Source organism: Carassius auratus, chromosome 13, assembly GCF_003368295.1.
Source record: "Carassius auratus strain Wakin chromosome 13, ASM336829v1, whole genome shotgun sequence".
Lineage (NCBI taxonomy): Eukaryota > Metazoa > Chordata > Actinopteri > Cypriniformes > Cyprinidae > Carassius > Carassius auratus.
The window spans coordinates 15,203,177-15,228,223 of NC_039255.1; the positions used below are offsets into that span (position 1 = coordinate 15,203,177).

Genomic DNA, 25,047 nt, shown 5'->3' on the forward strand with positions numbered 1-25,047 from the left:
TTGAAGAAATGAGGAAAAACTCAATTCCCCATAATGCACTAGATGTCTTACATCATCAAACAGTGACGTTACCCTTCGCAACGGTAATCAAGCGTCTCCTTCATTCGACAAGCGTCAGTACAGGACTAAAACAAAACAAAACTCGTATCTCCGATGAAACCAGACGTAAATTATTTGGGCTTTTTTTAAACAAAGAGTTATAATGCCTAAAATAAGGTAAGCGACTGTTTAAGCTACACAACATTGTTTTATTCCCATTTCGATGATAGTTAGCTTACAAGCTAATGTACCCAGAGATATAGAGATAGAGATTCGAGCTATTGCTTTAGTAAACATGCAGATGTTGCTATTAAGATCATGTTGTCTTGTAGCTCGGATACTTTATGGGACATTGCTGCAGCGGAAGTGCGCAGCAGGGAGAGCAGGACTGATGAAGAGGAGGAGGATGAAGATGACGCGCACTTTCCCACACAGAGAACAGTCTTCTTCATGGGCAGTAAAGCAGGGGTCAGTTATGCGTATCCCTGCAACATATCACTCCAAACACACAGGCCTAACGTTACCCGAAATCTTTAGAATTTGACAGTGGTTTAAAATGTATGTGCTAATCCCAATGTAACATTTTACATTGCATCTCTGTTTTAGGGCAAGACAACAATATTACTGCGGTTTCTTGATCGGTGGGTTTAAGAGCCTGTCATACTGTACATCTGAAGTTCTTAAGGGTTTTGCTGTCACCTCACATCATGTTTCTGTTTTACCCTTTAAACCAGAGATGAGACAGCTAAACCTACTCTTGCACTGGAGTACACTTTTGGTAGACGTGCAAGAGGGCATAACACGGTATGAATATTGTCCTCCTCAGTTTGTTATATGAATAAAAAATGAATTTCCTTTTTAATTTATATATAAGAGTATATTTTCCTCCTCTCTACAGCCTAAAGACATCGCTCACCTGTGGGAACTGGGAGGAGGAATGTCCTTATCAGACCTAGTGCAGATTCCCATCACGGCTGACAATGTCAGGTTAGATCCGCAAACACTGCACTCACTTAAATTGTATTCAAATTGAACTGAGGTCGTATACATGAAGTTTATAAAAAAGAATTAAATAAATATTGTAAATTTATATCTCACTATTCACACTTTTCTTTTCAGAATTGCAAAGTTTTTTTTTTCTTCTCACAATTCTGGTTACATTTAAAAACATATATGTAATTTTCACAACCTAAAAAATACTTAAAAACTAAATTAAAAAACTAAGAATTGTGAAATGTAAACTCAGAATTCTGAGAAGAAAAGCCTAAAATGTTAGATATAAACTTGCAATTGTGTGACAAAAAAACCTGAATAAAAGTCACAATTACGTTTTTCTCACAATTCACAGTTATTTTAATTTAATATTTTTATTCTGTGGTGGAAACTTTCATAAATGTTGCAAATGCACCAAATACAAATAATTTGTGCTTGTTTTCACAGCTCTTTGTCTGTAGTTCTTGTTTTGGATCTGTCTAAACCTAATGTTCTTTGGGAGACCATGGAGAAGCTGCTTGATTCAGCTCGAAGTCATGTGGAGAAAGTGTGTGCCTCACATCAGAAGACAGGAGAATCCAGATCCGGCAAACAACGAGTCCCACGGGTCCTCCACAAGGACTATCCGGTGTGAGAGAGTAACAGAATTGCTAAAAAATGAAGCTTGAAATTGAATGCGTCAGTCTATTACATGAAACAGTCTCTTTCCAACAGGACAGAGAGCTCATAAGCCCTTTCCCCGTTCCTCTTCTCATAGTTGGAAGCAAGTTTGACATCTTTCAGGTAAAATCTAACTATTTCCAAAGCATTACTTTTTTTTTTTCTGCAGTAGTCAACTCTTGGCTGTCCGAATCAAACATCGAATGATGTCATTCAAGTCCTTCAAAATTGCATAATATTATATTCATCAATAACAGTCTATCTACATTCTATAGGACTTTGATTCAGAGAAGAGAAAGGTGATTTGTAAGACTCTACGCTTCATAGCCCACTTCTACGGAGCCTCATTAATCGTAAGATCGACTTCATACTACAGAATTTCAGAATGCAGTTTGAAAATGATCATGGATTATAACCTACAGAAATTTGTAGTTTCAAAAAAACCATAACTGAGGAACATTAAACTGACATCAGCCTTCTGTGGCATAACCAAGCTTTATAAAATCACTCATTTAGCATTTCTGTTTCTCTCTAGTTAGTGTTATAATTGTATGCTGTCCTTCTCTCCATAGTTCACCAGCAGCAAGTCTGAAGCTACAATGTCTAAAAGCAGAAGTTTTGTAAATCAGCTGGCATTTGGGACTGAAAGACCGTATGAACCCTTCATTATCTTCTTGTACTTCTGATGTGGGATATTCTTCATTACTAAATAATAAAGTCTTGTTGTTTTATTCTTCCATTCTGTTAGAAAGTCGATCTCTACTGACCCCAGCAAACCTCTGGCAGTACCAGCTGGCTTTGACTCCCTCAGTCAGATTGGTAAGATATGCATTGTGGTTTTTTAATTGTTAATAATGTAAAAATTAGTTTGTTGCATATAGTTATTATTATTGATATATTGCTATACATTCAGTTTTTATTTCCTCTAAAATGCACAATTATAAACACAATTATAAGCCTAAGTATAATGAACTATATATACAATTTGTATGTACTCCTATATGTAGGTGTTCAAAATATTTTGAATGCATTCATCTTCTAGGCCCGCCTGTAACCTCCGATGTTGATATCGGGACTCTTCATGCCAGAAACCCCATAGACCTTTGGAAAAAGGTTTTTGAGAGGGTTTTCCCACCTGAGGTACAGTTTCCTGCTGTGTAAACAATGATAATGGTTAAATAATGTCTGCCTGACCCCTGACCTTTTTGTCTTCAGAACATCAAGGAACGTAAGGAGCTGAAAGATCCTGCCAAAGACCCCCAGTACAGTGAGCCCCTTATAGACTCTATCAGAGCTCAGAAAGACCAGGTAAAAGAATTATTGTCACTGTAAAATCACCCTTCAGCAAATGTTTGTCTTCTAGTAACCTCTAGTCATGCGTGTGTATATAACCCTGCAGTAAAACTCACTCATTACTGTAGCCATTAACTGATCCTCCAGAGTACAGTATGTGACTGAAAGTTACCCTGTACCTCGCTCTCACTGCCCTTCAGTAGTTTCTCAGTTACTCTGATTCAGGCTGTTGTTGCTGAGGGCTTAGTGATTGCAGTTATCAGGAAATATGTGGCAAAGGGTCACTATTGCAGTTTAATCGCTCTGATTGCAGTATAGCATGTTCAACTATGCTATTATTGAAGATTAAAAAAATATATAATCTTATTTATATGATAAATTATTCATATAAATATAATTTTAAATAAGAATATGATAAATTATATATATCTACACAGTGAACAACTTTTAACAAGTTTACAGCATGTTTATAGTTTTTAGAAAATGTAGAAATCTGATTGACTGCGCTTTAGTTAAACTATGAGGTGCACAAATGCATTTAATGTATTAGAGAAGAAACATTGCATTTTTTTGTTTTGTTTTTCTCAGGAGCTGGAGCAGTACAAGAGAGAACAAGCAAAGTCATGGAAAAGTTTGGCTCTGGATCCATAGACTTCATTCAAAACCCTTTAGAAGACCTACATCTATATTAATGCATTGTACTGGACTTCATCCACTTTCAATTGTGTACCATTAAGAATGAAATGTCTTCATGTATGAATATTGCTATTATGTATAATGGTAATATGGCTGTCCTGTAGTGTGGCTAACCTTTGTAGCTCATATTGCTTTTTTGTAGTTGAATACAATTTGGAGAATGCATTTTATGAATGAATTATTAAATGCATTATTTTGAATATTGCCCTATCAAAGCATCCCTTGAGAAATATCAAATTATTTCAGCTGGATACAATACACAGCTCAACTCTGAAATTAAACAAAAACTTGTTTTAATATGCTGTTCCCCCCTTTATTGAGAATATGCAAAATTATGTAAAAAAGAAAAAAGTGCCGTAACAATTAAATGAATTGAAACAAAAATAAATAAAACATACATTAAAAACAACAAAGAAAAAAAAAACACTGATATGATACACAATGTGTAAACCACAGGGGAAATCAATGTACCAAGCACTTCATCAGGTTGTTTTGTCAGAGGGGAGTCCCACTGGAAAGGCATCTTGTAGTGAGTACAGCGGGATTTAGTGGTGTCCCAATCTTTTAAGTGCCCTGAATTGACTACTTCATTTCACATTATTCCTCTGATGTGCAAAATGAAACCATATTACAATGAATCAAGTCTTTGTCATCCTCAAAGACCGAAAGACTAAGCTGAGAATACTGGGCACTTAGTGACATCATACATGTAGAAAACAAAGAAAAGCCCACTGAATGTATTCTGTCAGGTACCAGTCTGCACTATAGTCTAAGTTTACAGTTACACAATTTTCTTTCAGAAATATTCTTCCTACAGGGCTCCTAAAGAAAGGCCAGTTAAGTGGTTCAGGTTTACACCAACAGACAAGAAACAGAAGGAACAGGTAACAGTAATGAGAAGGTGGCTAGAATGGTCTCAGAGTATCATGAAGACAGACGTCTGTCTATGCAGAAATGTTAGTACACACACGCTTGTAGTCATAAGCCTGATTCAGCTGTGCTGATCGAAGTAGCATAATGGCAAAAATCGATTTAGCCAGGGTGCAGTTTACCAGTCCATTAGTGCATGCCATGTATTTGTCTGCAAGTTCCCTCTCTTAATATTGTAGTAATTGAAAACTACAAAATTGCAGTATGCAAAGAATCGCAGTGGACATTTCAGTTTCCAATGATACAAATTCAATACATGAAAAAAAAAAACCTTATTAAGCTAATTCAAAACAGCTTGAATGCACAAAATGTAACATTTTCCAAAAATTACAGTTATCTAAATAGACACATTTCAAAATACAATTGCTGAGTTTGCGCATAGCTGTGTTCAGTTTGGTAAACTGCAGAACGTTTTGGTGAGCTCAGAGGAGAGCAGACAGGCACTAGAGTTGTTTTCTTAAGTTCATGAGGGATACGTCTGCCAGTTCATTGGGCTTGGATGGCCACTTGCTTCCGGTCACATGCAGCTGTCTGTGTTTTGGTGCGGTTTTGCTTAGTTGAGCTAAGCAGTCAGTCCAGATACACCGTTGTAATGCTAAAGGTTACAAAACGGGATAAAACAACAAACAGACCTCATACAGAATCCTGTAGAAGGGCACAGTACATTATATCTACACATTAAAAGATCCATTCGGGAACAAGCTACAGTATTTAGTTTTATTAATCCAGTTTACTAACAGAAAGTCTTTTATTTGCTAGCGATGGCACTCTCCTCTCTTGTGGGGTGTGAGCGGCTGAAGTTGGGTCCTACACTGGGTCTCTCTGGGCTGGTTCTGATCGTTGTTGGCGGCTGAGGGGCTCCGTTACTGGGCAGAGGTCCCCATGTGCTCTGAGACCCAGGACTGCTTCTGGGTTTGGTGGTGGTTGGACTTGTCAGGCCGAGGCTGGTCAGAGCGTCAAGGGTTCCATCAGGGTCCACCATCACATTTATAACTGCAGGGATAGAGATACGCATCAGAAAATGTGAATGTGTATGTATTTTGTTTTGCTAATCCTGCATACTTATTTAAATTAGACCAAAAACATCACAAGTTGACAATGATGTTACAGTCAGAAAATAATGAATTATATTATCAAATAAAAAAATAAAATAAAAAAAAGTATAGTACAGTATATCGAAAATAGAAATGTGCTGCATCAAATGCTTGTGGACAGTTTAGAAGATGATCAAGGCAAGCTAAATTTAGCTGCATCGTGCTGCGGTTTCATTTAGTGCAGACGTGGTGTAAGTCTTACCCTGAAGCTGTTTTTCTACCCTCTTCAGCTCTGTCAGTATAGATGAAATTTCCTGAATGGCATAAAGAATAATTAGCAGAAGTACAGATCAATATCTGTTACTGTAAGACATTCAGCATTTAAAGGGATAGTTCACCCAAAAATGAAAATGACCCTATGATTTACTCATGCTCAAGCCATCCGAAGTGTATATGACTTTCTTTTTTCGGACAATTCCAATTGGAGTTTTATAAAAAAAAATATCCTGGCTCTTCCAAGCTTTATAATGGCAGTGAATGGGTGTTATTTTTCAATAGTTTAAAAGAAGTCCAATTAGGTTCATCCATCCATTATAAAATGTGCCCCACAGCTCCGGGGGGTGAATAAGGGCCTCCTGAAGTGAATCCATGTGTTTTTGTAATACATGCATACATGAGAGAGTGGCGTTCCAGCGGATGACGCAGGATGTAGGCATAGCCTAAATCTGATGAGAGTATACTAGTCTCGCGAGAGGATGTTGTATACAAGAGCAATGGAAGCACAGTTTCCTTTGTTTAGCAAAATTACTATATTAAAAATTATTTGTTTAATATAACTCTGATTGGATTTGTCTGAAAGAAGAAAGTCATACATTTAGGGTGGCTTGAGGGTGAACTTTTCCTTTAGAGAACTTACCTTGTTTGTAGTTTTGGGAAGTGGAACTTCATTGTCCTCACAGAGTTTCCTCTCAATATCATCCCAGTTCCTGTCTTTGTCTTTGAACAATATCCTTTAAATAGTGAATAAGAATCAATATTAAAAATTTGTCTTTTAAATGTTACAAATAGTTAAACACACACACACACACACACACACACAGATTACATTTATCCAAGATATTTGATCTATTAGCAGTTACAGTTTACATCAAAAATAAAACAAATGTAAAACTGTAATATAATCTGTGAGTTCCTATAGAAAACCATGTAAAGTGCATTTCAAAATTCACTGAAATGGAGGAACCACTAAATAAAATTCACTGAAATTAATGGTTCCACAACTTTCAAGAACAGTATGTTCTTAAAAAGATTTTAAAGGTCAAAAATAATTTTGATTTCAGTCCTTATATTGATTTTGTATTTTATTTAAAGCATTTGGATTTGTGTATAAAAGTAATGGATATATTAATTAATGAATTATAAAATGACCGTTTATGTCATTTGGTTTAATGCTCAACACAGAACACATCTATGACTGACCTGATTTTGCCAGCTGTTTTATCTACAGACTGTCGGATTTTAGAAGACAGTTGTGAAACCGATGTCAGCAATAAACTGTCCAGCACCGCCTGCAAAAGAACAACCAGCAGTCTATAACAACCGTGTCATTCAATAATTAACCAAACAAACAACAGTGGGGCAATTAAACTGAATTACATCACATCAATACTCACACACCAGGCTACACTGAACAAGACATTCTCATCTGGAGCCACTGAAGTCCGCTGAATCATTCACTTAACATACATTCATAAAGACCTGAAAGATCAGGTACATTTCATGAAGTTAAGTGGTTGTTCATACCGGTCTCACCTCATCCCGGTTCCAGGTACGTCTGCGCAGGGCCGCCTGAGGGTCCACGCTGTCCGGGGCCCGGGGACGAAGCTCCACTGGTCTGCCATTGATCTCTGAGGCTTTGGTATGAACCACAGGGGGAATCTTCTTGAAGTTTAGACTTTCATCAAAAACTCTCTCAACCAGCTGCAGAAAAGGAAAATTAACAACAAAGTTATTGAGAACAATCACCTTGTAAACTAATAAACATCTTGAAAGTAAGGCAGCGAGGTGTACCTCCTCTTTGGTGTCGATGGCGGAGCCCGGTGTGGTCGCGGCTGTGCTGACCGTGGTGCTGGGCGCCGTGCCGGAGGAACTGACCGAGTCGATCTCACCTGCCACGTCATGAATCTCTCGTGCCAGGATGGCCAGGTCCTTGGCCAGGTCCTGACTGATTCTGCGCACACAGGGAAATAACCTGTAAACATTGAGATGGGTGTCTAGACTAGGGGTGCACAATAACACAAACATCATGCAAATGACATCACAGACTCACATTAGGTAGTCCCTACTCTAAGCATGCACATGCTTATATATGCAATCCCATAGCAAATTGTATGGATGACATGCATCACGTGCATTATTTATAAAAAAAAAAAAAAACTAATTGATTTTTTTTTTTCTTAAGAAATCAATACTTTTATGAAGCAATGACACATTAAATTGATGAAAAGTAACAGAGACGTTTACATTGTTACAAATATTCCTTGATTAAAAAAAAATACTTTCCCTTTGAATTTTTTATTTAGTCCTGAAGAAAATGCATCAATATTTCCTCAAAAATATTAAGCAGCTGTTTTCAACACTGATAATAATAAGAAATATTTCTTGAGCACCAAATCAGTATATTAGAATGATTTCTGAAAGATCATGTGACACTGAAGACGGGAGTAATGATGCTGAAATCTCAGCTTTAACGTCACGGAAATAAATTACAATTTAAAATATATTTTACCCTGTAATAGTAAATATATTGTAAATATATTTATTTTACACTGTAAAAGTATTTCACAAGTATTCTGTTGAATGAATGCAGCCTTTGTGACAATAATAGAATCCCTTTCAAAAACAATAAAACAAATCTCACTGAACCTAAACTTATCATTAGTGTATATAATATTAGAACATGGCAAATACATAAAAATGGCTCATTACATATGAATCACACATTTGTTATAGGTTTTGATTAATGGTTAATTATTACGGTGTTGTAATATTGAGAGAGTTTTTAGAATAACCACAAGGTGGCAGCATTGCTACACAAATTTAACAACAAATACTGTATATGTGGCATTTATGTTGCTATTGCTAAAGATGCAAAGTCACTTTTGTGTGGAAAAATGCGGAAAATTCACTGTATATTATTCTTCATTAATAACTTATATTACACATACAACATAAAAGTATGATATGATTAATGTTTCTGAAATGTATATTTAGCATAATTAAGATAAAGACCCCAGTTATAAAAGTAGACAAATAAAATCAGATTTTACATTGAGTGGGCTGCCATATGAGAGCTGCCATGCTGAGATCTCGTGAGTAACTGAATTAAACTTCAATGGTAACCCCACAATTACTGGACAGTCATTTACAGAGTAAAGTATACACAGCTAACTGCAAACAATGCATTTATAAGGGCACTGGTAACTAAAAACATTAGCTTTTTGCAGTTTGAAAATTAAGTAGATAAACGAGAACATGAAAGCAGGAGTTCATGAGTGATAAAGACAATAAAATGTCAAAAAAACGTATATTAGTGTTTGCCCATCAGCAGCGGATTGTTGCTCTCTGTTCAGCTGTGACTAATGCTACATGAGAACATCTCCAGATATAATAGACTATATTTCTGCATGTAACACCAACACTGAGTGCCCACTTTTACAGCGGCCTTGCAGTTCTCAATAGTTTTTATCCATTCATTTTCTCCAAAAGGATTTCAAAAGATTTTTCATTAAAGAGATCTAAACCTTGAACCACACCAAACATTACCGAGATGAACCAAAGACTATGTTTTTTTCCGATCTTCACCAAATGTTTACTTTAAATCTAAGGAATATCTCATGAGATAAGACTGGAAGAACAGTAAAGCATAATGTAAAGATAACTATATCATATGCTTTGTGTGTCCGGTAACTGTGGGGCATTTTAATGATACAGTATAATGTGTCTGTGCGTATAGAGTTGATGAGTACCTGGCGATCTCTTCACTGTGAGCTGTCCAATCCCGTATGTACTCCTCCTGTTCTCTCATCCTGTTTTTGAGGAGGAGACCCCCGGGGCTGGTCGTGACCGGAGCGGGACCACTCAGCCTGCTGGTGCGAAGAGTGGTGCCCGGCCGCAGGCGAATGTGTTTGGGAGGGTTCCGGTTAGAGCCAAACTCATCCTCAGAGGTAGAGGCATATTCAGGAGGCAGCCGTCTCCACCGGTTAGTGGCTGAAGAGAAAGACAGGTTTGATTGAAATGCAATAAATAATCAAACTATTGGAACTGACAGGGGGGTTACAGGCATGTATATTTCAAAAAAGGATTTGAATAACTTTTAATGTAATGAGTAGTTTTGTCAGTATTACACACAGTCTCCAAACTCCTTGCATCTCTGTTACAAGATGCAAAAATCTTCTTCCCCATTGGCTCAAGGTATTATTGTACAAAAATGTTGCTATTTTTTAAAAAATTTGCATTTGTACTTTATATTACTGTACACACTATAACAGTTCCCATAAAGCCTTGTTTCAAATGGGGATGGAGCGATTGTAGTTTTCAAAATTATGTATTAAGGGTTTATAACAAACCAAAGAAGTTAAACATTTCAGTTACCTCTGCAGAAATCAAACCGCAAAGCTCTTCTGACCAACTATCTCTAAAATAAGACACTAGCAAGTGATGAAAAGGACATTTGAGATGGGGGATTTGATAGTGATTTGGTGGTTATGATCTAGGATGGCAATGTAAAGGCTGTGGGTTTTAGTCAGAATAAGTATCCTTCATAAATTCCAGGATGTTTGAATCTGAAAAGAATGTTTTCTTCGCGCCTGCAAAGCTGTTTCACTGTCATGTTGTTTTAACTTTGTGCAACCAGAGGAAATGTGTTTAACATCCACTGACCCTCATTTCTTATATTTCTCAGCGCTTGCATCAGCATATGAGACACAACTTTGCTTTGATTCCGACTGTGTGGTATTAAAGAAGTCATCATTTCAATATTAACATAATTCATTAATTACTCTGTGATCCCTAGAGCACTGAATCTGCAAATATATCTTTACTCTTTTAAGCACTTAAATATTAAAAGGCCAATGTGATGTTTAAAGACCAAATATCACTCTTTAAATATTTATTTACAGGGAAAGCAAATAAACTGAGATCCTTTTCATCACTGAGTTTGATTATAAAAGCATGAATTAAAAAATGAAATCACACATAGACAGTAATAACATTTAAAAGCATGCTGAGTTTGAGTTTCTACACACACACACACACAGCCCAGAGATGTTACAGTACCCATGGGCTCCTCCTCTGCGACAACACTTTCAGGCTCAAGTTGAGTTTCTGTGTAAAACGGGATCTTTATAAATATCACACAAGCATGCAGACAGAAAATTACAGACAAACATAACTAATGACAGTGATCCAGTCCTTAAAAAACATCACAAAAATGCACTGCAAAATTTTGCTGAATGCCAAATGTCTCAATATAAACTCATTTAAAACAACAACCAACTGTGCTGTTTTTATTAACTGCAGAACTCTCATACGGCTGTTATTTTGATGACTTGGAATGGAAATGCATTATATTTATTTTCTAAATGGATCTTAATTTTTAGTTTTAATTGTTTATTTGTGCATGTTTTTGTTTCTGTTTTGTTTTTTAAACAGAATATCATAACTCAATCTTCCAAACAGCTGATGGTAGTTCAGGTGTGTTTGATTAGGGTTGAGATTAGGGTTGGAGCTGAACTGTGCAGGAAAGTGGACCTCGAGGGCCAGAGTTGGGAACCCCTGGACTAGTCAGTTAGATTACATAAACACAATACTTTGACCTGTTTCTTTATCTCAAATTAGCATTAAAACAAATCACCTCACGTCTGCTCTTGGCATCTGCTAAGTAACATTTCCAGTCATGCAGCAGCCAAAAGGGTATACTAATATCACTATTATACTCCTCCTCACCTGATGGGGTGCTGTTGGCAGGTGTTGTCTTCGGCTTGGGGTCCGCTAGCTTGGAGACACTATTAGCCCTCATCCGTGCAGTTAGCTTGCTGTCTGGTGCTTGCTGATTTGTGCTTCTCAGTCCCAGACGTAGCGCTGTCTCTGCAGAAACACGTGTCGCCGTGGTCCTACTGACCGTGGCCTCCGAATCGCTCCTTGCTGAAATCGAGCCGAGTCTGGTGCGGCGAGGTTGTGCGAGCATGTCGATGCGTGACTGCGTCTTCCTCCCCTGCGGAGGTTTGGAAGTGGAACTGGTGGTGGACACCTCAGACGCCACTGAGACCCTGTCCGCGTCCGCCAGATCTGTGTCCGACGTGTCTCCAAGCCGAGCCCGGCGCAACAGGGATGCCCTCGTGGGTCGGGGCTGGGGAAGACCAGCCACCTTGGCGCTAGTTTCCAAAGTCTTGCTGGGCTTTGAGGACCTTGCAGATTTGCTGGTGTCAAGTTTGGACTGCAAAAGGTCATCAGTGGAGGTGAAGTGACCTTTGGTGTGTGAGCGACTGGAATACATCTCCTGGTCCGAGGACAGGATGTCTGAGATGGGTAACGAGGATGTCTGATCGTCGTCAGTGAGATCTTGGGATGGTTGGCGGCCACGGGAAGCTGTCTGTACTGAACGGCGAGTATCCGAGCGGCTTTCTGTGGTCTTGGTCTTTGTCTTCCTCTCAAGACGCTCCCTTGCGCTGGTTGTGGTTTTCGATGCTGTGCTCACATTGCTCTTCTCTCTGTAAAGGCTGCTGAGGGATCGACGCTTCTGAAGCGCCTTGCGATCCCCCTCAGCTGCCGCCTGGCTGACTGTGCTGGCCGTGTCGATATCAGATTCGGGGGATAAAGGACAGGCTGGGGGTGTTATAGGGTCCAACTTCTTTTCATCGCGGAGTTTCGCCTCAAGGAAAGCCATGACAGCTTCAGTGTCCTTGAGAAGAGTTGCCGTGTCCATGCTTCCCACCGAGTCGCTTCGCTCCCTTCCTCCATTCTGCCGGTTGATGCGAGGGATCAGTTCTATTGGGACATTACCACTGGGCTTCTCAATTGTAAAACTCCCCTGCCTCACCAGTGGCTTCCCAGACCTCTCCCCGTCACTTTCTTTACTCTTGTCCTCTGAACGCCTCCTGCGACTCTCTTCTGATGCTTTCCTCTCTCCACTTCCCAGGGGGCGCACAGACGAATGTTTTCCTGTCTTTCCGTCCTGCTGGATGCTCTTGGATTGGCTAGACACAACATCCTTGTTGTTTGGAGTGCCGATGCACTCGCCATCACCTTTATGGTCCTCGTGGCTTTCTTTTTCCTGGGGTTCTGTGTCCTGTTTCTCACCGATCTCCGAGCGCTTGATCTTTTCCTCTGTGGGACGCTGCGGAAGAGTCCTTCTTTTGTGCTCAGCTTGGCTGGAAGTGGTGGAGCCGGTGCTCTTGATAGAGATGCCAGCTTCAAATGCATCACCATCTGAAGTGAGAAAAGAAAATACATATTATAGAAATCTACAGTATACAGTATATACACTTAGGTAGTAACTTAATCATTTGGTACAATGCAGTTATTGTGTACCTACATGTTTTTACATTGTACTTGCATGGTAGCACTTTATTTTACAGTCCTGTTCCTCATGTACATACTATATACTTATTATAGTAATTATAATAACTATGTAATAACTAGGTACTAACCCTGAACCTACCCCGAAACCTAACCCTACCCCATGTAGTTACCTTGTATTACCAGAACTTTCTTAGATAAATACACTGTAAGTACACTATAAGTACCTGTTAGTACACGTACTGTAAAATAAAGTGCAACCAAAATACCTGCATGTAAATAGATCTGTAATTAATTTCTGTAAATACATTTATAAATGTACTTATTTTTTGATGTGAATACATAGTAGTTGAGGCCACTTAATACCTTTATTCAGCAAGGATGTCTTAAATTGAACAAAATAAAAAAACATTTATAATGTCATATAAAAACATTCTATGACACTGAAGACTGGAGTAATATCAGGGGAAAACTCTGCTTTACCATCACAGGAATAAATTATAATTTTAAATACATTCAAATAGAAAACAGTTTTTTATATTTTTTTCTTGTAGTAATATAAGACAATATTACCATTTTAAAGAGACTTCTTTCAAAAACAGTACAAAAAATCTTACGGACCCCAAACATTTGAATGGTAGTGTACATAAACATTAAGAATACATAATAAAGAAAGCAGGTTGGTTCACAAAATTGTGATATAATGTCAATGCTGAATTGAATTTAAATAAAATGCAAAGATAGAATCAATTAAATTAGGAATGGTACCATCACAAGTTAACTGGGCAATATTATTTAGCGGCACCAATTATGTGTTCATACAATTCAGTAAATTACCTCGCTCTTTATGGACAAAAGCTGGTGGTTCTGCCCCAGAGCCCTCTGGGTCTGTCCGCGTTTGATTAGCAGCTAAACTGGCCCACTGTGAAACCCAGAGAGGGCTGCCGACTGCAACAGAATCCTCCACAAGTCTCTATAAATAAAGCAAACATGTTTCTCTAGTCAGTACTAATCACTTGAATCGTTGCCTGTGGTCCAGTCCTGCACATTGACTTTTTGCTATGACGCGGAGTCTTTATTATATTCAGAATGTCTTTTCCAAACAAACTACACTTATTTGATTATGTTAGCCTTAGCAAGCACCACTTAAACAGCCAAACAACAATAATCAGAAAACTCTGAGTCTATGCTTATGCAAGAGTGAAGACTGGGTGTAAACATAGCACGGATCCACAATGAGGATTTAATACAAGGACTCTTTTATAGTCTTATTCTTGTGTGTGTGTGTGTGCGTGTGGATATTGCCTCAAGGAACTAGACTACTACTTCTCATCCCCAAACTGGGTCAGTGAGCAAATGGCCAGTTTTCAGCCTAACAAGGAAGTGGTCAGTGGGGGAGTGACTGACAAAGCACTGTGTCAGTATTCCCGAAAGTCCTTTCTATGTAACATTAAACTCCACCATTCAAACTAATGTGAAATGCAGTTTCAACTGGTGTAGTTACAGTCCAAAACACATTAGAAACACATTAGAAACAACCTGTTTTCTGTTGCATGTGAAATTGCTGATGATATCAAAAAACATTGTCACAAATAATGAAAACCTGTCATTGTTACTTTAACAAAAGACAGATGTAAATGACATAAACTACCATTTATTTGATCATTTATTATCTTATCATTATGTGTTTATCACGCAGAATAGCTCATGCAAGACCATTAATCTAAAAGACACTCAAAATGACAACATGATGCAGACATGTGTTATAGCAGCACTAAAGTCTTCACCTCAGACAAAGTGGAGCTGAGCTTCTTGCCATCCTTTGCTTTTCCACCTGCTTCTTGTTGCTCAGGGCAAACAGGATCCTGAGAGTCCTCCACCCCAAACACCTACGTATGACAAACACAACAACACATGCAGGAGAATCAAGAGCTGCTGTTCTTAACGGTGAGCTCTGACACAATGACGGCACCTATGTGGCAAAAAGAGTTCAAATAAACACAGCTGCACAGACTCCATAGCAACAGAGCCAGAACAACATCTCAGGAAGGAACAAACAGAAACTATTAATGTCAGTTCAATAAAGACACCTGCACAATGGTGTTAAAAAGTAAACTTACGTCTGCTTTATTGACAGTCTATATAAAACTAATATTTCTGTCTATCCACCCGACTATTTACTGATCCATCCATCGGGTACATTTTTAATTATTTTGAGATTAATTTAACCTGCTTTTAATTTGGTTGTTCATTCCTCTTTTATGTTTCTTAAAAACTTACACTACCTGTTCAAAAGTTTGGGGTCTGTAAGATTTTATTTAGCAAGTACCCATTAAATTCATCAAAAGTGTCAGTAAAGGGATTTAAAATGATAAAGAATCAAAGAATCCTGAACAAATCATGTTTTCCATAAAAAATATTAAGCAGCACAACATTGTAAAAATGTAGAAATGTTGGTAACCCTTTATTTTACGGTTACGTCTATTAGTTGCTTATTAGCATGTTTATTGCTAGAATATTAGCCAGGCATTAGTGCTAATTAAGCACATATTAATGCCTTATTTTACATGACCTTTTCCTACCCAATACCTAAACTTAAACTACCTTACTCACTATTAATTAGCAGAAAATTAAGAATTTATTGAGAAAAAGTCATAGTTATTAGTATTAAGCAACTAATAGATGTAACCATTAAATAAAGTGTTACCGAAATGTTTCTTGAACAACAAATTATCATATTAGATTGATTTCTAAAGAACCATGCGACACTGAATCCTGGAGTAATGAATGCATGAGTTAATTCAGCTTCAATCACAGGAATAAATTACATTTAAAAAAATATTCAAAGAGCAAACAGTTATCTTCAATTGTTATAATACTTCAAAATATAACTGTTTACTGTATTTTGAACATATAAATGTAATCTTGATGAGCACAAACATCTTTGAAAAAAAGAACATTTAAAAAAATCTTACTAACCCTAAACTTTTGAACAGTAGTGTGAATATCGAGATATATACTCAAAATCACCAGCAGGCTGAAATTTTAAGCAATTTTAATTCACCTATCATGTGCAATATGTGCAATATTCTTAAGTTTTGAATTGTATTTTAGAAACAAATGCATGAACATTCATAAACACCTCATAAGTAATGGCACACAGACGTGCATTAAACAGCAAAGCTTAAGAACTCCCTGAAGATGAAAAGAATAAAGGATTTGCTGATTGGTTGGCCACATGAGAGCCGTTATAAAGCCATTAGACAGAGAGCTTCACAGCAAGATGCATTGAAACTGCTTGATGTTCAGAGACACATTTCCAGGACAAATACAACTCAAGAGAACATGTTGAGGATCATTACAGCGCTTGTAAGCCTGCATTGACATTCCTTAAACATTCTGACATCTAATTTATAACCCAGAGTATTAAACGTATGCATTTAATAAAGCCAGACTCGATTCAAACATTGTTTGCACACAATTTCAGCCATAGTGTGATCTTTTTTTCTTTTTCTTCTACTGCTCACAAAGGGAAGTGACTCCCACGTTAATCTGAGTCTTGTGTGAGTGATGAGTTTTGATGACAGTGAAACACCATCCTCCACAAACCAAGCCAGCTGGGTAAGAAACATGTCCCTATACATATCAGTCAAACAATATTTAAACACAACTGCAAAACAGCCCATTAAACTGATAGTTCACCCAAAATGTTACTTCTGTCATCATTTACTAACCCTCAAGTTGTTCCAAACCTGTATGAATTTCTTTCTTCTGCTGAACACAACAGAAGATACTTTGAAGAATGCTGGTAACCAAACAGTTGTCGGCCCGCATTGACTTCCACAGTATGGAAAAACAATACGATGTAATCAGTGGGGACTCAAAAGGAGAGAATTTTCATTTTTGGGTGAACTATCCCTTTGAGACACAAATCATTTCCATCTCCTGCCTAATAATATCACCAGAACATTAATTCATAAATAAAGCATCTTTTTTAATTCAGTATTGCTAATAATAATGTAAGTGGTTCAGACGCAATGGTGGCAGATCATAGTTTGGCTTTACCCATTATACAAAACCATAATGACAATATTTCACATTCATCATGATTATCAACCAGGGCTATGGGTAGTTTTCATACCTTATCGATCATTCGGCGTGCCTCCTCTTCCTCAGCGTTGCTTTTTTCCAGTTCAATGGTGTATGTTCCCTTGTCGCTCTGGTCGTCGTCTTGTTTCTGAGCCTCATCTGTGGGACTGGGTTGACCGGTAGCGGCAGGGCTCTGCGCCCCTTTTGGCTCCTCCGATCTCTGCTTGAGCAGGAGTCGAGCAGCGGTTGGGGCGACCGCCGCTAGGGACGATGACATGCCCTTGCTGCCGTCCGCTGCCGTGGAGACGACCTTAGGATGCGAGGGTGGTGCAGGGCAAAGTCCCTCCCCTGCCAAGCCCCCGAGCAGTGGTGCGGTCTGTGAAAATGAGTAGGAGCGCCGTTTGCGAGGGTTATCCTCGTCATAGAACTCGATCATGAAGGATGTGCGACTCACAGAAGACGACCCCTCTGTTTTGACCCGGCCCACTCCTGCGGCTCTCAGGCGCTCCTCCAGTGCTGCATGCCGTTTGCTGCCAAATCGTAATCCAAAGCCATTTTCGGAATCGCTTTGCGTGCCATCCTCGTGTTTACTGCCTGTAACGGAAGATTGTTTTGATGGGTCATGGCAAAATTGAACACAGAACAGGGCAGTGCTTTCAACCAAGCGTGCAACTTCAGATGCAAACCTAACCAGGGCTAACACAAATCCCCCATACGATTCACCCTGATGCATTACAGTGGACTACAAAACCGGTTAAGTCTCTAGACGCTAACTAAGAGCACAGGAAAGAAAAGGCAAGGAAATAAGCCGTGGAGGAGGGGGTCGTCTATTCTTCAGCTTGGTCGGCTGAGGAAGTAGCATGCAGTCAGAAGTGACAGTCTCTGCTCTGTGAGACTGGGAGAAGCAACTACATCACTCCAACAGTGCAAACTGTGAAACAAAGCAGCTCTTCTGCATCGCACAGCATGTTCTTTGAATGAGGAGAGCTGGCCCCACCAGACCTCTATGAGTCAGACTGCATTTAGTCGAACTAGTCCGATAACACCAAGTAAACAGGCATATTCAATTATACAAATACTGGAATCAACTTTTAGTATTGTTTCACTGCCTCTAGTTCAAGCTCTGTAAAAAGGTTTGGAGTCACTTTTATCCAGCATGGACACATTAACTAGGTGAAAGTAAATACTTTTATAATGTTACAAAAATAATTCTAATTGGAACAAATGCTATTCTTCCAAACTTTGCATTCATCAAAGAAACCTAAAAATGCAGCAAAACAGTTTTCAGCATTGATAACAATAATAAGAAATGGTTCCTGAGCGCCAAATTAGCATGTTAGAATGATTTCTGAAGGATCATGTGACACTGAAGACGGGAGTAGTGATGCTGAAAATCAAAGGGATAAATTACATTTTAAATTGAAATAGAAGTAGACAAAACCTAAAGAGACTAAAGATTTAAAGATTAAACCTAAAGATTTTCATATTCTCATAGTTTTAATATCAATTTAATATCAATACTGGATGGTCTGATTTAATTAACCTCCCAATCCTGACTTCAGTCTGTGTATTTAATTAGACAGGAAGGGTCATCTGATCTATAAACAGCATAACAATAGGTTAAGTGACGTTTAAGGGCAGGTAAATCTAAAATCAATTAATTACACCACAATAATTTACTAGAATGCAGGGATTAGTTCTGCAGATGGCCTCAAACTAAATTGATTTTTAAATATAAATAACTTTCAATCTTAAAATGTATACCTTTGATCAAATGCAAAACGCTGAGAATGGTGCAATGGAAATGTTACTTTAAAAAAAAAATTAATGTCAAAAACTGAATGAAAACAATTTCAACAACACCATTAAAAATAACTCAACTGAAATAAAAATAAATCAATAAATGAAAAACTATAATAACTCTGCTGAGAGAACATTTTTATGTCGCAGTGTCTCTTTCTAGTTCCCCAAATTCCAATACGCTATTTTCCCACCTTACACAAGAAACAAGCCCTCAAATCAACATAACAAAAATCCAACTCACCAGTGGACAATCGAAACAACAATCAAACTCACCATTACTCAGATCTCGCCCAACAAAACAAACAGCACTAACATTGTTTCCAAAAGACAACTGCAAACACAAGAACTAAAAAAAAAGAACAATGCCTGAGACTGGACAGACCTACCAGGCAGTCTACCAGCCTTCACAAAATAATCAATCCTGCTTAGAGCTCACATGTGGATATGCTGTCAGTGCCCTTTGCCTGCAAACCACACGCTCCTCATAAATGAACACACATTTCATTACAGAACCACACGATGGCGAGCAGAGTGGGCTTTCCTCTTCCAAAATACTCCTACGAGAGGAAAGCAACCCAGGTGATCCATAGAAGGAGATCATTTTGTTTATGGAATCAGATCTTGTGCAAACGTAGATCTCAAAGCCTGGCTAAACCACCAGGCAGACTAATCAATAAAACAGATGAATAGAATCGAAGCAGTTCTGCTACAGTTAGAGAAATGGCACCTTAAGGAAAGCGTAAGGAAAAAATGAAGCGTTAACGGCATTCTTTGTAAAGCTCTGTCAGTGGGTGCAAGGAAAAAGGGTTTTAAAAGTGCTTGGTGGCAGCTAATCCTCTGGAATGGGAAATTCAGCTGATGCTATACAACCCATTTAAACTGGATGGTTGCAGACTTCAGTACAATCTGATGTCATCGCTATAGAATCCCTTTAACAGCTGTGAGAAATTCAGAGAAATCTTTTTTTTTTTCTTGCTCCTTATTTTGGACATTGACATTCCTCGGTCATTATGAACTACTGCTTTTTTTTTCAAAAAGAAAAAAAAGAAATTCATAATTTTGTGTTCCATGGAAAAATATGGGTTTGAAATGACACAAGGGCGAAAAAAAAAAAAAAAAAAATCATCTTTTAAGTGCACTGCTCCATTAAACCAGGAACAAACGATCTTTTTTGCACTTACACTTCAGCTCTAGATGAATTTACTATAAAATTTGCTAATTTGCTACGGTAGTACTACATTTACATCTGCATTCTCCCTTGGGTTTATTGCTTCGCTTTGTATTATTCGTCTTTAATAAGTTGATTTCATAAAAGCACCTACTTAATGAATAAATGTATGTGTAATGGCCTACCTTTAAGTCTCTTGAGGTGAATAGGCACATCACTCTTGATGCTCTTACTGTCCTCTTCTGTGGACTCACGCCTCACAAGAGGAGGGTCATTCTGGGCAAGCCAGTCAGCCACCTTGCTCTCAGAGGCCATGATGGCCGCCTGCAGGGTGCTGAGGTCTTTACCGCCAATGTGAGGTGACTTTTTAGGTCGTGAACGTGACACATGATCTTTAATGGTGACTTTGCCTGGGGAAGTATCGTCAAACTCAATGGTAAATGAGGTGTTGGCCTGTGCTCCAGCACTGTCCGTAGCTGATTTTGCAGCCCCAGTGCCCTCAGTGTCCTTTGTTGGGATCTCATGGATGCTGTTCTGTGCCATTTGTCCCTCCTTGCTGGGGATCTCAAAGTATCTAGGCTCAGCGCCTACAGGACCCAGACCATTTTCTTTTGATTTATCACCTCGCTTGGTCTCTTTGCTCTCTGTGGGGCCACAAAAAAATAAGAAGAATCAAGGCACAAAATCAGATCAGCTTCATATAAATCAAGACTGTGAACTTGAATCATTGTCAAGACAAAGCCAATCTTTAATACCTGTCACATGACAAGAATTAATGGGATGGCTAATGGCATCTTAACAAATTAATGGTCTGAGGACAGATGCAAACTGTCTGACTAATGCCATCCTGAATTACCAGCTTTCATTCCATTAGTCTGAATAAGAAGAAATGACATGACTGAAATGACTGTATACTAGAAATGTCTAGTATATAGATCAGAGGCTCTCAACCTTGGGGGAGACAGAGATAGAAATGTCTATGAATTGTATCTTATTTCATTTAAAAATATAGTTTGAGTTGTAGTTTAGAGATATTAGATAGAGCCTTTGATTAAAATATCAACATGCAAAAATATTAAAATATTAGATGCAAACTACTGCTCAAAAGTCAGATTTGATCAATCTGATGCATTCTTGCAGAATAAAAGCATTTATTTTGAAAAATTGTAGAATGGAAGTGTAGGTTATAAAAGTAAACACAGAAAATCCTTTTAACTGAAAACCTTTAAACTGCATTTAATGTCTGCTTGCACTTATTTGTTCAGCTCAGGATTTAGTACTTTTGTCTACATTAAGACCAAACAAATATCTCATAAACAGACAATAACGTTAATGCATACACACACACACAAAAAAAAAAAAGAATTAATAATGAAATGTACTAAACAGTATTTTAATCCCATAATGAGGGTATAGAGGGTGTTTCAAAGAATTATCGAACCTAAAAAACGAGTCACGGAGCAAAAAGTTCGAGAACCACTGATTTTGATTCTCCACTTACACTAATTAACTATATTTATAGCACAACATTTCATTCATTTCACTGAGGCGTGATTTCAAACCTTAATTTAAAAAAATATTAGTAATTTAGTACATTCTCTATTGTTAGCAACCTGTGCAAGTGCCATTTAGGGGCACAGCAACAATTTCTAAATATGATGTCATCGTGACATCATCAGTAATGCATCTGAATCAGACTAAGTTCTACTGAAATTTCCACAATTAATTTTTAAATTTAATGCACCAAAAGTCATGTCAAGTTAATCCCCTGCACAACACAACCTATCAGAGCGCAACTGAAACTTCCTATTTTTAAAAATACTTTTGCACTTCCTCTTCTAAGCCGTTATATAAAGAGATACTTATAAGACCTTAAAAATCTTACAATATTATTAACAGTCAGCAACAAAATACAACAGAAAAGCACTAACTACTATTAGAATTCCACTTAACTCCTGTTGTTTTTTTGTTTTTTTACTATTAAACAGATATCACATCTGCTTAGCAGAACTTTTGACAACACATCTCAAGTAAGTTCATGTAAGGCACAGTATGTAAATCTGCACCTCTACTAAAAAGTTAACATAAGACTAATTGTTTAATGAAGTACAAGAACCTAAATACTGAAAATACTTACAAATCTAGCATGTGTGGCTGCCTCTGTGATGAGCGGCGCTGGTGTCACAGAAGAGAAAGCAAACACGTCTCTGTGACTCTGACAATGGAGATGGAGGGGGCTGGGCCTGTCTACAAATCAACCTACTCTATTCACTTCTTAAGGGAGACGGCTCTCTTTACATTCTCTTCTTCCTTCTGTCCTATGCTGGCTTGTGAGTCCCTGCCATTGAAAAACTAGCCTTGCCTGGCGCCTAAAATAGCCCTGGGAGGTGTTGGCACTTTGATGTGGTGGACTTTGTATGACTGATTGTCTCTCACTCTGTGGCAGCGCTGAGGTTTATCAAGCCTGAAACAATAATGCTGATTCATTTTGAGCTTCTGCCAACTCTGCCGTCTTTTGAACCAGAGTCTGTACTCTTTTTTATAGTGAGTAACACTATAAAGTTTTGTTAGACAGTGCCACTAAGTGTGCCAGCACTATCCCTCAGAGATATATTTACCCAACATTCCCTCAGAAAGAAACAAGGCAGCAGATTTTGCTTCTCTGAACAGAGACAGTGCTGTTTTGAGTGAATTAAATCAAGAGGGCTCAAGGGCACGAGTAAGATCTCTGGGATTTGATGCTCTGTTCTGGAGTCAACTGTAAAAGCGACACATATTATAAAGAAAGAAACCTAAAAGCCTCATGTTTATAGTTGTTTTTGTCTAACAGCTGTTGTTATGTACATATACATGTTCATAATCCAGAAAATGTAGAATTGATTCAGTCCATTTACATGTGCAGTTTTAATCATACTACAGTGGGTTACAGTGCGTAAACCCCAATATACATGACTCAATAATAGAATATTTGAAAGATAAAACACACCACACATTATGAGGTGAATTTCATGATCTACGCCTGATCATCACAAAAAGCAAACTGGTATTTATCATAAAATCCTGCTGTGGCAAAACTTCGGTAATCTACAATCCCATTACTCCAATACGGAGCAAGTTAATGAGATTCCAGACTGCTAGATCAAAGTACACTGAACATGTCAGCTTCAATCAGAGGCACATTTCAAACCATTTTTTTCTGGATTATACAGCAAACAATTCAAATTTTTCATTCTCTTCACAACTGTCCTCTATTTGGTTCAGATCTGCTCAAAATGAATCTCCATGTGACTATATAATCAAGCAGTTTGTGTTGGTTCAGATCTGCTCAAAATGAATCTCCATGTGACTATATAATCAAGCAGTTTGTGTTGGTTCAGATCTGCTCAAAATGAATCTCCATGTGACTATATAATCAAGCAGTTTGTGTTGGTTCAGATCTGCTCAAAATGAATCTCCATGTGACTATATAATCAAGCAGTTTGTGTTGGTTCAGATCTGCTCAAAATGAATCTCCATGGGTCTATATAATCAAGCAGTTTGTGTTGGTTCAGATCTGCTCAAAATGAATCTCCATGTGACTATATAATCAAGCAGTTTGTGTTGGTTCAGATCTGCTCAAAATGAATCTCCATGTGACTATATAATCAAGCAGTTTGTGTTGGTTCAGATCTGCTCAAAATGAATCTCCATGTGACTATATAATCAAGCAGTTTGTGTTGGTTCAGATCTGCTCAAAATGAATCTCCATGTGACTATATAATCAAGCAGTTTGTGTTGGTTCAGATCTGCTCAAAATGAATCTCCATGTGACTATATAATCAAGCAGTTTGTGTTGGTTCAGATCTGCTCAAAATGAATCTCCATGTGACTATATAATCAAGCAGTTTGTGTTGGTTCAGATCTGCTCAAAATGAATCTCCATGTGACTATATAATCAAGCAGTTTGTGTTGGTTCAGATCTGCTCAAAATGAATCTCCATGGGTCTATATAATCAAGCAGTTTGTGTTGGTTCAGATCTGCTCAAAATGAATCTCCATGTGACTATATAATCAAGCAGTTTGTGTTGGTTCAGATCTGCTCAAAATGAATCTCCATGTGACTATATAATCAAGCAGTTTGTGTTGGTTCAGATCTGCTCAAAATGAATCTCCATGTGACTATATAATCAAGCAGTTTGTGTTGGTTCAGATCTGCTCAAAATGAATCTCCATGTGACTATATAATCAAGCAGTTTGTGTTGGTTCAGATCTGCTCAAAATGAATCTCCATGTGACTATATAATCAAGCAGTTTGTGTTGGTTCAGATCTGCTCAAAATGAATCTCCATGTGACTATATAATCAAGCAGTTTGTGTTGGTTCAGATCTGCTCAAAATGAATCTCCATGTGACTATATAATCAAGCAGTTTGTGTAAAAAAAAAAAACATACTTTTGTGTACACATAATGTTAAAAAGAATCTTACCTGTCCCGCTGTTCTCCTGCTTCTTTCCAGATGTTTTATTCTCTTGTTTAAAGGAATTCTCATCATCTGCATCCCCATCACCCCACCAAGAGGGCTGTCCATACAGCGGGGTTCCCCTGTGCAAGGCAGCTATGTCACCTGTTTTAGAAAAACATAAAGAAATCATTTTGCTATTGAGAACATGAGACTTTATGTACATGAGGTATAAACACTATACAGTATGTAGCTATCTATGTATTTTACTGTCTTATCCTCTGATATTATGTGATGTTTCCTCTCCGAATTTAAAGGAACAACATA

General features: G+C 38.0%; 2 protein-coding genes across 9 annotated transcripts in view; one reads left to right on the forward strand and one right to left on the reverse strand.

Moving 5' to 3' along the window:
- The first annotated feature begins 48 nt into the window (after positions 1-48).
- dync2li1 (dynein, cytoplasmic 2, light intermediate chain 1) lies at positions 49-3,978 on the forward strand. The gene is made up of 13 exons (XM_026278671.1): positions 49-216; positions 372-507; positions 646-680; positions 774-843; positions 938-1,026; positions 1,480-1,660; positions 1,747-1,815; positions 1,968-2,045; positions 2,265-2,344; positions 2,441-2,511; positions 2,735-2,832; positions 2,908-3,000; positions 3,574-3,978. The coding sequence occupies exons 1-13, from the start codon at positions 203-205 to the stop codon at positions 3,634-3,636; spliced, it is 1,077 nt and encodes a 358-aa protein (XP_026134456.1). The 5' UTR covers positions 49-202; the 3' UTR covers positions 3,637-3,978.
- A 2-nt stretch (positions 3,979-3,980) lies between these two features.
- LOC113112800 (centrosomal protein of 170 kDa-like) overlaps positions 3,981-25,047 on the reverse strand; it is a 39,457-nt gene continuing 18,390 nt past the window's right edge. The window contains exons 7-21 of one of the 8 annotated variants that reach the window (XM_026278666.1): positions 24,748-24,885; positions 20,469-20,927; positions 17,767-17,906; positions 17,365-17,688; positions 15,011-15,112; positions 14,061-14,196; positions 11,652-13,133; positions 10,983-11,030; positions 9,674-9,914; positions 7,716-7,896; positions 7,449-7,625; positions 7,125-7,213; positions 6,562-6,655; positions 5,908-5,959; positions 3,981-5,604 (exon numbers count right to left, since the gene is read on the reverse strand). In XM_026278666.1, coding sequence (XP_026134451.1) covers positions 5,360-5,604; positions 5,908-5,959; positions 6,562-6,655; positions 7,125-7,213; positions 7,449-7,625; positions 7,716-7,896; positions 9,674-9,914; positions 10,983-11,030; positions 11,652-13,133; positions 14,061-14,196; positions 15,011-15,112; positions 17,365-17,688; positions 17,767-17,906; positions 20,469-20,927; positions 24,748-24,885 — 3,908 coding nt within the window. In that variant the 3' untranslated portion in view covers positions 3,981-5,359. Of the gene's footprint in view, positions 5,605-5,907; positions 5,960-6,561; positions 6,656-7,124; positions 7,214-7,448; positions 7,626-7,715; positions 7,897-9,673; positions 9,915-10,982; positions 11,031-11,651; positions 13,134-14,060; positions 14,197-15,010; positions 15,113-17,364; positions 17,907-20,468; positions 20,928-22,420; positions 22,910-24,747; positions 24,886-25,047 lie in introns of those variants that run through there. The other 7 variants (XM_026278662.1, XM_026278661.1, XM_026278659.1 and 4 more) reach the window with 7 other exon arrangements.

Bases quoted from the DNA above. Each gene is read 5' to 3' on its own strand.
- dync2li1 (XM_026278671.1), top strand. The intron at 844-937 runs GTATGAATATTG...TCCTCTCTACAG, and splicing joins GTGCAAGAGGGCATAACACG to CCTAAAGACATCGCTCACCT. The intron at 2,345-2,440 runs GTATGAACCCTT...CCATTCTGTTAG, and splicing joins GCATTTGGGACTGAAAGACC to AAAGTCGATCTCTACTGACC.